General features: G+C 37.5%; 1 protein-coding gene across 3 annotated transcripts in view; it reads left to right on the top strand.

Moving 5' to 3' along the window:
* The window catches only part of LOC132832233 (mitochondrial calcium uniporter regulator 1-like), a 33,448-nt gene extending 20,544 nt beyond the window's left edge, over positions 1 to 12,904 (top strand). For 2 of the 3 annotated variants that reach the window (XM_060850042.1, XM_060850041.1), the window contains 4 exons: positions 4,467 to 4,538; positions 10,763 to 10,816; positions 11,447 to 11,561; positions 12,563 to 12,904. In XM_060850042.1, the coding sequence (XP_060706025.1) occupies positions 4,467 to 4,538; positions 10,763 to 10,816; positions 11,447 to 11,561; positions 12,563 to 12,618 (297 nt within the window). In that variant the 3' untranslated portion in view covers positions 12,619 to 12,904. The remainder of the gene's footprint in view (positions 1 to 4,466; positions 4,539 to 10,762; positions 10,817 to 11,446; positions 11,562 to 12,562) is intronic. The other variant, XM_060850043.1, reaches the window with a different exon arrangement.
* The last annotated feature ends 516 nt before the right edge of the window (positions 12,905 to 13,420 follow it).

The raw sequence follows: 13,420 nt of genomic DNA, 5'->3' as shown, positions 1-13,420 counted from the left end.
AAATGACAAAACAAATTTGAATTAGGCCAATCAATTTAAATTATACCCCCACAAATAGCAAACTCCAATTCAGTTTGAATTTAGTATATTGACAATCTCAAAAGCCAGTGACACAATCTGATGCTTGGGGGGGTAGGGGTAGGGGGTATATGACTGGGGAAAATTGAACAGTTGAGAGGAGAACTACCCAGCTACCAGTATTTAAAAAGACTGCCTGAAAAATAGCTTTCTTGAAGGCACCTTTATTGATCAGTAACCTGTGAAGCAGAATCCCTAAGAAAAGAAGACACAGGAAGATCCAAAGGCTGCCTGGTTTTGAGAAGTTTTATTTTGTAAATCTTAATTGGGAGTTTTATCGGACTAGTATTGTGGAAGAGGGAAGGTAAACGATAGGTTAGATGATGGAGTGGTAAATAGTGGTTAGTTAATTATTTAATTATACTTTAAGGAATAAAGTTGTTAAGTTTTACTTCGAATTATACTTGGCCTCTCAAATTTTTACAGATTGCACAGGATAAATCTTTTGTGTTGCTGGTTTTAAATTAAGCAGGAGAGTTCACCCTGTGTCGTAACAATAATATTAAAAGAAAAAACTTGTGTGGCCAGCAATAGTAATAGATTTGAGGATTGAGAAGTTTTAAAATACAGCAAAGGAAGACAAAGAAACCGATTAGGAAAGGGAGAATAGAATGAATGTAATCTAGCAAAAGCATGAAACTGAACTGCAAATGCTTCTATAGATACATTAAAAGGAACGGTTTGGCTCCACAGATATAGGTCCATTGAAGGTGGAGTTACCAGCATTTATAATCTGTAATTGAGAAGAGGCAGAGAAGTTAATTGATTCTTTGTCAGTTTTCAGGTGTAAGAAATTTCCAAAAATTAGGAATATAGGTGACTAGAAAGAAGGAGCAGCTAAAGGAAATTAGTGAGAAGGTTCTACTGAAAGAATTAATGGGACTGAAAGTTAAGTCCCAAGGATGTAATGTTCTGCATTTCAGTGTTGAAGACCGTGGATATACAGTTTCTGCACTGTGATTAGCCTTCAAAACTCAACAGATTCTGAAATGACTCCTGCAGATTGGAAGTTTGCAAATGTCACCTCAAATTTGAGATGAAGGAAAAATATCAAAGGAACAACAGATCAATCAGCTTTACATGAATAGTGGTATTTTTCCTACTGTTTTAGTGATAAATGGATAGTTATGGAGGGAGGGAAATTATATTATTTGCTAAAATGACCATTACAAATGGAGCATTGTGAACATGTTGCTAATGAAATTGATAAAGGAGAATTGATGGATGTAGGATATTTGGATTTGCAGAAGGTTTTTCATAAAATCACCATGTGAGGTTTATTCACAAAATTAAAGCACACAGTACACAAGGTAATGTACTGGCATGAGTTAAGGATTGGCTAACAATTTGAAATCAGAGGAAAAGTAAGTGACTCATTCTAGCATTGGCAGGCTATGGCCAGTGAGATTAGTAATTGGGTCTCAGCTGCTTTCAATGTACATCAATGATTTGGAGATGGTTTGGTGGGGGGGGGGGGGGTCACATTTAATATTTCCAGATTTGCATTTAACAGAAAGCTAAGCAATCTTTTATTTTACATCTTCATAACACATATTTGGGAGGATTTTGACAGGCTTTGTAATGCAGCAGGAACATGGTATATGTAATTTAATGTGCAATAATGAAAGGTTATCCACTTTGATAGGAAGAATAGATTTAGAGTCCTCCTTGTAGTGAGAAATTGGCAAGTGTAGATGTGCAAAGTGACATAGGTATCCATGGCCCTAAGTTTCTGAAAACCAACGTGCAGGTGCGGTAAGCTATTTCAGAAGTCAGATGGAATCTCAGCCTTTATTGCGAGAAGCTTTGAGTTGTGAAGTTTTGCTCCAATAGAGTCATAGAGATGTACAGCATGGAAGCAGATCCTTCGGTCCAACTCGACTATGCTGACCAGATATCTTAACCTCATCTAATCCAATTTGCCAGCACTTGGACCATATCCGTCTAAACCCTTCCTATTCATATACCCATCCAGTTTTAAATGTTGCAATTGTACCAGCTTCCACCACTTCCTCTGGCAGCTCATTCCATATGCACATCATCCTCTGTATGAAAACGTTGCCCCTTAGGTCCACTTTAAATCTTTTCCCCCGTCACCCTAAACCTATACCTTCTAGTTCTGGACTCCCCTACCCCAGGGAAAAGACCTTATTTATTTATTCTATCCATGCCCCTTGTGATTTTATAAACTTCTATAAGGTCACTCCTGAGCCTCCGCTCCAGGGGAAACTGCCCCAGCCTGTTCACCCTCTCCCTATAACTCAAATGGATAGGAGTTTGAAAAGACAGCACTTGGAGTACAGTGAATAGTTTTGGTCTCATTATTTCAATTGAAGATATTGCCATAGAAGGAGTAAAGCAGAGTTTCACCAGATTTGTTCCTGGAATGACGAGACTTTCCCATGAAGAGATTGGGCAAATTTTCAAGGAATGAGAGATGATCTCATTGAAACTTCCAAAATATTTAAAGGTATAGAAAGAATAGATGTAGGCAGGATGATCCCCCAGTTGGGGCACCCAGAACTGGGAGTACAGTTTAAAAATAAGAATGTCATTCAGTTCCGAGATGAGGAGATATTGGCTGTTTGACAATTTTATCTAAAGTAATAAAAATAATAATCAAAGCTTTTTATATAAGGTTTTCAAGGTACCACAGTACACAGCCAAGAGCACCATGAAGACCAAAAACTCAAAGCATTTTTCATGATTTTTTTCATGATTTTTTTCATATCTTGATGGCTGTTCAGCACTTTCAAGCTTTGCTTTCTTGCTCAATGATGAGATTTGTTTTCTTGGTTACATTTCATTTGCAGGTGCAGAAAAGCAAAAGTTTGCTGTTTGAGGACAGTTCAGTATTTCACTTAACATTGTTGTATCACAGCCATTACTAAAGAAGACATCGAAAAATTTGCTTTCTTAGAATCCCTACAGTGTGAAAGGAGGCCATTTGGCCAATCGAGTCCACACCAACCCTCTGAAGAGCATCTCACCCAGTCCCAACCTCTTACCCTATCCCTGTAACCCTGTAATTCCCATGGCTAACCCACTTAGCCTGCACATCCCTAGTCACTGAGTAGTTTAGTATGGCCAATCCACCTAACCTGCACATCTTTGGACTGTGGGAGGAAACTGGAGCACCTGGAGGAAACATGGGGAGAATGTGCAAACTTCACACTGCTGCCTGAGGGTGGAATTGAACCCAGGTCCCTGATGCTGAGATACTGAGGCACTGTGCTGCTTCTTAAGGAACTTCTAAGACTGCCTTGGACGTTTTTATAGTTTATAATGCTCTTCACTTTTTACACTTATTGCTGTAAGCATCTGCTTTGATAGATGTAGTTAACTTAGTGTGGAAACAGGCCCTTCAGCCCAACAAGTTCACACCGACCCTCCGAAGAGCAACCCACCCAGACCCTAACACTACGGGCAATTTAACATGGCCAATTCATCTAACCTGCATATTTTTGGACTGTGGGAGGAAACTGGAGCACCCGGAGGAAACCCACACAGACACGGGGAGAATGTGCAAACTCCTCACACAGTTGTCTGAGGCAGGAATTGAACCCAGGTCTCTGGCGCTGTGAGGCAGCAGTGCTAACCACTGTTGTTAAATCTAGTATCTCTACAATACTTAGTTGTCAGGGGAATAATTTGTATGATGGTGTGATTTATGCAAGTTGTCTACCAAGAAATGCCATTAAACATGGGTGTTACATGTGCACTTAAAGGCAAGGTCACCATAATATTACCAGACCATGGGGCTGCGCTCTCTTTAGAGGTGGTGAAGGAATAAAGTGAGGGTCACCATGCCTCGGGTGCAGAGAGAGGTTGATGGTAATTCTCACCCAGTGTGGAAATTGAACCAATGCTGTTGTCATCATTTTGCATTGTCAACCAACGAATCAAGCTTAACAATCTATAAATGTTTTTTTTTACTGTTTCTTCTGTAAATATAACTTAAACTGCTCAAAATCGAAGATTTCCAAAAGATTGTGTACTATCTTTGAGTATTTTCAGAGTCCTGCAAGGGTAGCTACAACTTTGTAAGAGCAGCATTAAGGCATTCAGTCCCTCAAGCCTGTTCCACTGTCATATTTGATCATGATGATGTGTCAAATCTACCTACTCACCTTGTTTGTTTTGGATTATTAAGTCTATATTAGGTATACTGAAGCATGAAAATTTGAAAATCCATAGTACAGCAGTAGTACTGAATGTCCTCTCTGGAGTTAAAACATTTTTAGGATACACAAAAATTGCATAGCTTTTCCTAAATTAACAAAGCAAACAGGAATTGTCAAAATGCAGTTGAATTTGAATAAGCTGTTTGTCTCAAACTTCAGCAATTTCCTGTTTTTAACACTACTGTTTTAAAATGTTTCTTTTAGGATGAAGTTGTCAAGATATCATCAAACAACAAATTAGACATGAATTTGGAAAAAAGTAGAGTTCAAGAAATGGTAAGTTATTTTTTGTTGCTGAATGCACATTTTGTTGAGATTTTCTTAACTTTTGAATGCTGGTAATGTTGAATGGCATTTCTATATAGGGTTGTTACCTATTTCCAATTTAGTTGCATTTCTAAATCTCGTGGAAGTTAGTTGCATTAGCAAATTGTTTATCTCGGAGACAGCTGATTGAGGTTGTAGCTTGATCATTTTGTAGGTTGCTGGAACGATGGGAGATTTAAATTTAAGAGTTAAGTGTCTGTGTATATGTGTGAGAGAGATGTATAAAAATCTGTATATAGAAGAAAAAAAAGTAATCATTAAGAGCAGCAGTCAAATAAAGCAATTGAAATGCTGAACTGAATAGAAAACAGTACAAGTCCAAAAGGAATCCTACTGAAACTGTACGTTGCTGTAGATATGCTGCAATTTGAACACATTCTGGTCATCAAGGCCCAAAGCAACATGAAGGAATTTGGGTTGTTCCAAAGACTACTGCTGATGCTTATCCATCTTACTGGATATGAGAATAAGGAACGCAATCTTGAATTTCATCTCTTTATAAGGAGAAGTGAAAGATGTATAAAATTGTAATTGATTATGAAAACAGGACATCAGAAAATTATCTAAAAATAGTGAGACAGGTGGTACGGTTGGATCAAATAAAAGTCAAATTTGGAATAAGTACATCACATTTTCTTTAAAAGTAATGATCAATACTGAGTCAGATTTCCATTCAGCAGAGTGGAAGGGCATGCTGCTGACTGTGGTTTAAACCACCCACTTAGCTCTTTAGGTTTGAGCTTCAGATCTTTGTATTGGGCCCAGTTTGGATGAGTGGCAATCAGCATGTGAAGGCAGTTTCAAATAAAACTATACAAACATACTATTTCAAATATACAGTAAAGCTACGACCTTTTGTCATGAACTGCAAACTTGCGGTGTTATAAATGTTCTTCTCAAATCCACCACTGCAGACATCTCCTATACACATACACGAGCGCATGCGCACCTGCATAATGGGGAAAAAGATAGGCAGGTGGGTGTTGTCAGGTGTGGATGGGGAGAGATGATGGGCAAGCTTTATTTGAAGTGATCAGATGGGCCAATGGGCTGAGGAGTGGCCGATGGAGTTTAATTTAGATAAATGTGAGGTGTTGCATTTTAGTAAAGCAAATCAGAGCAGGACTTATACACTTAATAGTAACATCCTGGGGAGTGTTGCTGAACAAAGAGACCTTGGAGTGAAGTTTCTTGAAGGTAGAGTCACTAAGATAGTGAAGAAGGTATTTGGTATGCTTTCCTTTTATTGGTCAGAGCATTGAGTATAGGAGTTGGGAGGTCATGTTGAGGCTGTACAGGAAATGGGTTAGGCCACTTTTGTGTGCAGTTCTGGACTCCTTCCTATTGGAAGGCTGTTATGAAACTTGAAAGGTAACATTATAGAGGTTTATAAAATTGACGGTGTGGATAGGATAAATGGGCAAAGTATTTTCCCTGGGGTGTGGAGTCCAGAGCTAGAGGGCATGGTTTTAGGCTGAGATGGGAAAGATATAAAAGGGACCTAAGGAGCAACTTTTCCACACAGGGTGGTGTGTGTATAGAATGTGCTGCCAGAAGTGGTGCAGGCTGGTACAATTACTGCATTTAAAAGGCATCTGGATGGGTACATGAATAGGAAGAGTTTAGTGGGATATGGGCCAAGTGTTGGCAAATGGGATTAGATTAGGTTAGAATATCTGGTCGACATGGTTGAATTGAACTGAAGGATCTGTTTCTGTGCTGTATATTTCTTTGACTATGACTCTGTGGGGCAGGATTACTGGAGAGTGTTGAGTGGTAGGGAGCTTTTGGTTGCTGGAGTGTTTTGCCAATTTAATTTAGAGTTGTACTCCTGAGCATACTTTACATCTCCTAGGAAATACTGTAAAGTACATCAGTATGAAAACCAGTAAATCTGGGACGAGCAGTCCATGTCTATATGTTTATGGCCATCTCAGTTCACTATTATAGGCAATTGGAGAAGGGCTTATGCCTGAAACGTCGATTCTCCTGTTCCTTTGATGCTGCCAGACCTGCTGCGCTTTTCCAGCAACACATTTTTAAGCTCTGATCTCCAGCATCTGCAGTCCTCACTTTCTCCTAATTGGAGAATAGTCTATACAAGATAAAACTGGTGTTCAGCAGTTTAAACTTTCTGCAAATGTACAATGCATGTTGACATTTTCTTAGTGTCCTAATGCACATCAACTCCAGTTCAGTTATTCATTTCTCCCTGTATTAGAAGATATAGGACTTGAAATTTTACCGGCCCAGCAATTCCATTATAATTCAGCAAATCTATCCAGTAACTGTGCCATGTAATGAAGATGAGTTTGATTTCCTAACTAGTGCTTAGTTATGTTGAATGGTAGACCCAGGCTGCTTTTGTTGGAGGTAGTACTTATATTTCCATTAATGTGACCTAGAAAAAAAGTCCTCTGACATTTTCATTGTCCATCTTTTTTTTTGCATTTGTTGTACTGCAAAAGCAAATAGTATGTATATTTCAATAGTTCGATCCATCATTTCAGTGTTCATTTTATTTTGTCTATTGCCCCTTTAGAGGCCAGTATCTGTCACTTGTCTCACTGCTCTAATCAGACATGACATCACTATGAAGATGTTGTCATTGGGATCATGTATGGAGATGTAGTTTTTTTTAGATTAGATTAGATTACTTAGTGTGGAAACAGGCCCTTCAGCCCAACAAGTCCACACCGACCCGCCGAAACACAACCCACCCATACCCCTACACCTAACACTACGGGCAATTTAGCATGGCCAATTCACCTGATCCGCACATCTTTGGACTGTGGGAGGAAACCGGAGCACCTGGAGGAAACCCACGCAGACACGGGGAGAATGTGCAAACTCCACAAAGTCAGTCGCCTGAGGCAGGAATTGAACCCGGGTCTCAGGTGCTGTGAGGCAGCAGTGCTAACCACTGTGCCACCGTGCCGCCCACCTAAGATTAAAAATATGAACTAGAAGTGAAAAGCATAATTTTTCAAGGTTCTGTGTACAAGACCCCTTTATTTAAAAATGTGTGATATATTTATCTATGTAGTTTTAAAATATTTGTTTGACTGGGCAAGCTATTGTTGCCTATCCTCAATTGCTGCTTGAACTGTGTAACTAGCTAGGGTCATTTCGTAGGAGCAGTTAAGGGCCAACTATGGTTTTTGGTGTTGCTGGAGTTACAGTATGCCAGACCAAATAAGGGCAATAGATTCTTCCCAAAGGACATTACTGAATCAATTGGCTATTTATGAAAATCAGTTGGGATTACACAATAACCATTAGGTTAGCTTTTTAATTGCACTACTTTTTTAGTTAAATTTCTATTTTGTCATCTATCATAGAGGTACTCAAACATGTCATTAGGCCTCTAGCTTGGGCCTCAAGATTATTAGTTCAATGACATTGCCACTATGTTACCATCTTCCTCTACTAATTAATTGCTGTGATATTCATTTCTTTGATTATAACAAAATCCTTTGTATTTTGAAGTTGAATGAAAAGATTTGTTTGCATCTGTTTCAATTAGTATCAAATTTTGTGTCTTGGGAGTAACCTCACCTTAGCATAGGCTTGACCATATGGGACTGAATGAATATTCCCATCTCTAAGCAAAAATGGGAAATTGTGCCTTCTATCATGATTTCTTTTCTTGCTTTTATATAAATACCTTACCCTTTAGTTGTGTAGCTAAAACCTGTTTTTGATACAGGAATAGCAAAGTAAATCTGTCATTTTTTTCCCTGCTTTAAACTTAGAGAATATTGAATCCTTTTTTCCTCTCCTCATCTCAAAAGTCCATTTTTCTCAAAGACCAGTGACTTGAGTTCCTTGTGCCAATGTAGTTTTATTGGTGGATATCATCATTCTACCAATAGCTTTGAGAAGACAGTAGTTTAGTAAACTGTCAAACAAACCTTTCGCAATTTCCTTGTGTGGAACCTCTCCTGACACAATTGCTTTATTAACTTTGCCAGTCTTGCAGTTTATGGCAGAGTTTGCTAATTGATGAAAATCCTCATTCTTAAGGGGAATTAAATGTATGTGCTCATTATTCTTCAGCTTTAGACAGGATTTTAATTTTATCTAGCTAGCTGATTCATTCTGAGAGCCATTACAGTTGAAACATTAACACTGTATCTCGCTCCAAAGACATTGCCAGATCTGCTGAATTTCTCCAGCACTTTGTTTTTTGTTTTATTCCAAATCTCTGGATCTGCAAAGTCTCCTTTTTATCTTATACATTCATTGAGTGAATTTAAAGAAAAGTCCTTAATGACTCCGGAGAGTATATTTGAAGCAAAGAAAGATCTTGGGCTTGGTGGCAGGGATGTGGAGAATAGTAAACAAGTGATTGGAAGTTTCATCCCAAGTATTGTAACGCATCGGCTGATTGAGAAGTGGAATACACTTATCTTTCAGCCCATCAACATTTGAATCCCATCTTGTAAAGCCACAATTTTAGTTGCAAAAAGAGGCTCATAAGCGACACCCTTATCTGGTCCCTCTTTGTAGCCAAAATTATGTTATAATCTATGTTTAACAATGTTGGGATTCCATTACTAATGGCTATGGTAAATACACTATTGATCTGGAATGGAGCCATATAGACTAGGAAAGTCAAGTTTAGGTAATGTTTAATGGTGAATTAACTGATCTCAGTTTGAATATTAGTAAGGTTGTTGCAAATCGCCTCAGCATCTTTGATAAGAGAATATCGTCTTGTGTTACCAAACTTAATTATTATCTAGTGGCTCATGGTAGAAAATATATGTTGACTGAGGAGAGTAAGACAGAGGATTTATTCTGTTTCCACACACTAAAAGCCTAATTTGGCTGTAAGCAGCAGTCGGAGTTAAAAGTGTTAAATGGCTGTATAATTGCAGTATAATGTTCTTGATTTTAGGTATGTCATAACTATGACATAAGGTGCCCGGCATTACCATGATGCATTTTATATTTTAGACTTGAGTATCAACATCTTGAAGGAAGTGAATTAGTTTTTAGAGGAAGAAGACTAGAGCCATAACTGCTTGAGAGAAGGATAATCAGTCCTTCTCTTACAGATTTGATTATTTTCTCTTTTGACAATTTTTACATAGTAATTTCTGTTGCAGCAGGTTTGAGAGAAAAGGGCTTCACCCCTTTAAAGCTGACTTGGTTCTGTAGCAAGGAAACGTTGATTCTAAGGATAAAGGAGACTTCCATTTTGCAGTTCATCTGATCAACTTCACCTCTGATATCTAAAAGATAGAAGCTAGTACTATGTATGTTCTGTGTGATACTATTAGATGTAGTTGAGAGTGTGGTGTTGGAAAAGCACAGCAGGTCAGGCAGTATCAGAGGAGCAGGGGAATTGATGTTTCGGGCATAAGCCCTTCATCAGGAATGAGGCTTGTGGGTCGGGGCTGAGATCTCTCAGACCCGATCCACAGCCTCATTCCTGACGAAGGGCTTATGCCTGAAACATGGATTCTCCTGCTGTGCTTTTCCAGCACCACACACTCTATTCTGATCCCCATCCAGCATCTGCAGTCCTCACTGTCTCCTACTATTAGGTATAGTAAGGTATCTCATTTGTCTTTGTATCTAAGCCTCAAATTAAGTGAAATCTGCTGTCTTGATTTATTGTTTAATTTTATAATTAATAAACTTGACTTATGCTTTTGTGTTGCCTGATGGTATTTATTCTCTTTTCCATATAAACTAGATTGGAACTAATTTCATGTAAATATCTGACAACATTTGTGTATGCTGTGTATATAAAATTAATAATCTGAGACATGGGAGTGATGACGTGCTTTCAAGAAGAGAATTTACTGTCAGCTGTGAGCAAAGTATTTGATGCACTATATTTGCAACTATGTATGCCAAGTATAGAACAGGTTGTGTAATACTCAATGGACCTTTTCATAGCCAATACAGCTGTAAGAATTTTAGTTTATTTTTCTAAAGAACATGATGTATTCTCACTGGTCGCAAAATGATGTAATGTCCTTGACAGCATTGTTTAGATATTGTTTAATACACTAATTTGTTTACACAGAAGCAGTCAGTTTTTTAACATAAAACATCTCAACACCAATACTAAACAACACAGCTCTATTTGTACTTGGTAATCTACTATTGGTGTTATTTTCAGTATTACTTGTGACACTTTTTATCTGTCTCTACAGTTAACGGGGCATGAAAGGAGAGTACTGGAAACCAGAGCTGATATAGTTGAGTTGGTGAGAATTGTCTTTGAAAACTTAATTTTACATTTTGTACCTTGCACAGTCTTACTGCCTTTCATGACTTGAGGGCTAGAATTGAAAGACTTACATTTGGACTGCACTTTTCATGATCCTGAATGTCTTAAAGCATCTTATAGCCAAGTGGACTACTTTTGAAGCATGGCAGTGTAGGTAACATGGCACCCAATTTGCTCAAAATATCCATCAACAGCAATGATCAAATCTGTTTATGATCTTGATTGAGGGAAAGATACTGGTGAGGACACCAGGAAGAAAAAACCCTACCTTTTGGGGTATTACCATGGAATTTTTAAAAAACTTTTTATATGATGACAGATTGTCCTCTGTTTAATCTTTCATCCAAAGATGACACCTCTGATATTTAGTGCTTCCTTGGTTAAGCACTGGAGTATCAACCTTGATATCTGTTTCCACATTCTTGAACTTGAGTGGGACTTGAACCTGAACTTAGAAGCTGACACTCTATCGAGTAGTTCAGTTCCTGACTCTGTTCATAATGGTCTCTGACATTAAGCACACCAATAGATATACATAATATTTTTATTATATAAACTGTCTAATGTCACTGCCAGAGTTTTGATGTGATTCCTACCTAACTTACAGCATTCACAGCAAAACCGAGCTGTGACTCAAATAAATCGAAAGATAGACACTGAAGTAGCAGGACTGAAAACTCTGTTAGAGTCTCACAAACTTGACACAATTAAATATTTAGCAGGTAAGAAAACTGTTTATTTAATTGGTAGCAATTGCTGTACAAGTTGTAAATTCTGATATATGCACCTATGTATCTGGATGTGGGGGAGGGTGATCAGGTGTACGTTAGTCACAACTTTTGTAGTATATCTGGCACTGAAATTAGGTGGGATACAAATAAAGAATGAGTGAAAGAAAGGCACTTTTTATACTAGTTGCTTGTTATTTTTCTAAAAAAAATTCACAATTATTCATGAGCCAGCATTTATTGCCCATCTGTGATTGCCCTGAAGGCAATGTTGGTGAGCTGTCACCTTGGGCTGAAGAAACACACCTACTTCTGTTGGAAGGGAGTTCCAGAACTTTGTGTGATATTGACGGAATGGTGATAAAGTTTCATGCCAGAATGATGTGTTTCACTTGGAGGGGACCATTACTCCAGGTGGTGTTCCAATCAATCTGCATCACTACTTCTAGTTGTAGAGGCCATAGATTTGGCATATACTTTTAAGGAACCTTGATGGGCTACTGCAGTACATCTTGCAAATGGTAAAATGTGATAAGCAGGCAAAAGATTGTTTTCAGATGTACTTGTTAACTTGAATTGTTTGTAATATCCCAAGAATTTTTTTGATAGTATCAGTACCGTAGTCGTCATATTTTCAGACATCTTAAAAATCTGTGACATGTTAGTTAAAGAACTTTCACTCTGCAGCTTGTTTTGTTCAAATCATAATTTACTACATGTCTGCTGTTTCTCCTGTTTGTTACCAAAATTGAATCCTTTATTCCAATAGCAGAATCAGAGGCACTGATTTTCATTGGTCGATTATTTATTTATTGGAATAAAGAACCAGTTTTTGCAAAGTAAATGAGTACCCCGCATGTGGAGGATGATCCCTGATATAATTAATTAATTACGAGTTAAATTAATTTTCATTTTTGAAGAACTGTCAAGTTATTCAAATGGTGCATATTTAAAATCTGCTATTGATCTTTATCTTGATGGGTGTTTCCTTGTAGGTTCAGTTTTCACGTGTCTTACCATAGTACTTGGATTTTATCGTCTCTGGGTATGAAATTTAATCGCTAACTGGAACTTAGTTTTCATCTTCAAGTTATCAGGAAAAGGAGCCGTAGTGATTTAAATAAAAAGCAGAGGTACAATCATTTGAGAAGGTTTGAATGCCTTAATCAAGATTTTTATGTATTAATTTACTTCAAAGTGTAAACGTAATGAGTTTGTACTGTAATATATCAAATCTTAATTTTGTTACCAAATTTGTTGATAAAATGTGTATCACTTCTGGTGATGTAAATTAAGGATTGCACATGTAAATTTTGTATTAAAACATTTTGCATTTATTTTACTGTACTTTTATTTACTTTCAATCAAATTTTTCTCATTCTGTTGAGCAATCACAATTGTTATCAAAGCATTCAGAATTGCAATATTGTGCAAGTTCAAATATTGCTCTTTGTGAGGAATACCTTTGGATTCAAGGATATTTGCTTTAAAGCAAAAATGCTTCTAGGAGCTGTTCAAGAAGTGAAGAGAAAAGTTTGTAATGATTTCACATCTCCAGAGGGAAAAAAGCAAGAATTGAAAAGTCACATTTTTACATCTGCTTATATTGTTTTTAATTAATTTAACATAACTCATGACTGTTCAGGAATAATTTGATAAATTGTCATTTGCTAATGCTGTCATAGCATTAATGTCATAGCAAAACCACTTGAGGAATGATCTGTTGGTTCCCAGTGGTTCTGGAAAACTTCATCAATGAATTGTGTGCGTAGTGCAGCTGTTTCAACCACTATAGTTTCACATCTTGATGTCCTTGATTTCATAGAATCTGGCTCTACAGAATTTCATACTAA

This window comes from Hemiscyllium ocellatum, chromosome 34, assembly GCF_020745735.1.
Source record: "Hemiscyllium ocellatum isolate sHemOce1 chromosome 34, sHemOce1.pat.X.cur, whole genome shotgun sequence".
Lineage (NCBI taxonomy): Eukaryota > Metazoa > Chordata > Chondrichthyes > Orectolobiformes > Hemiscylliidae > Hemiscyllium > Hemiscyllium ocellatum.
The sequence above is the reverse complement of the archived record's forward strand: the minus strand, read 5'-3'. Positions and strand labels throughout refer to the sequence as shown.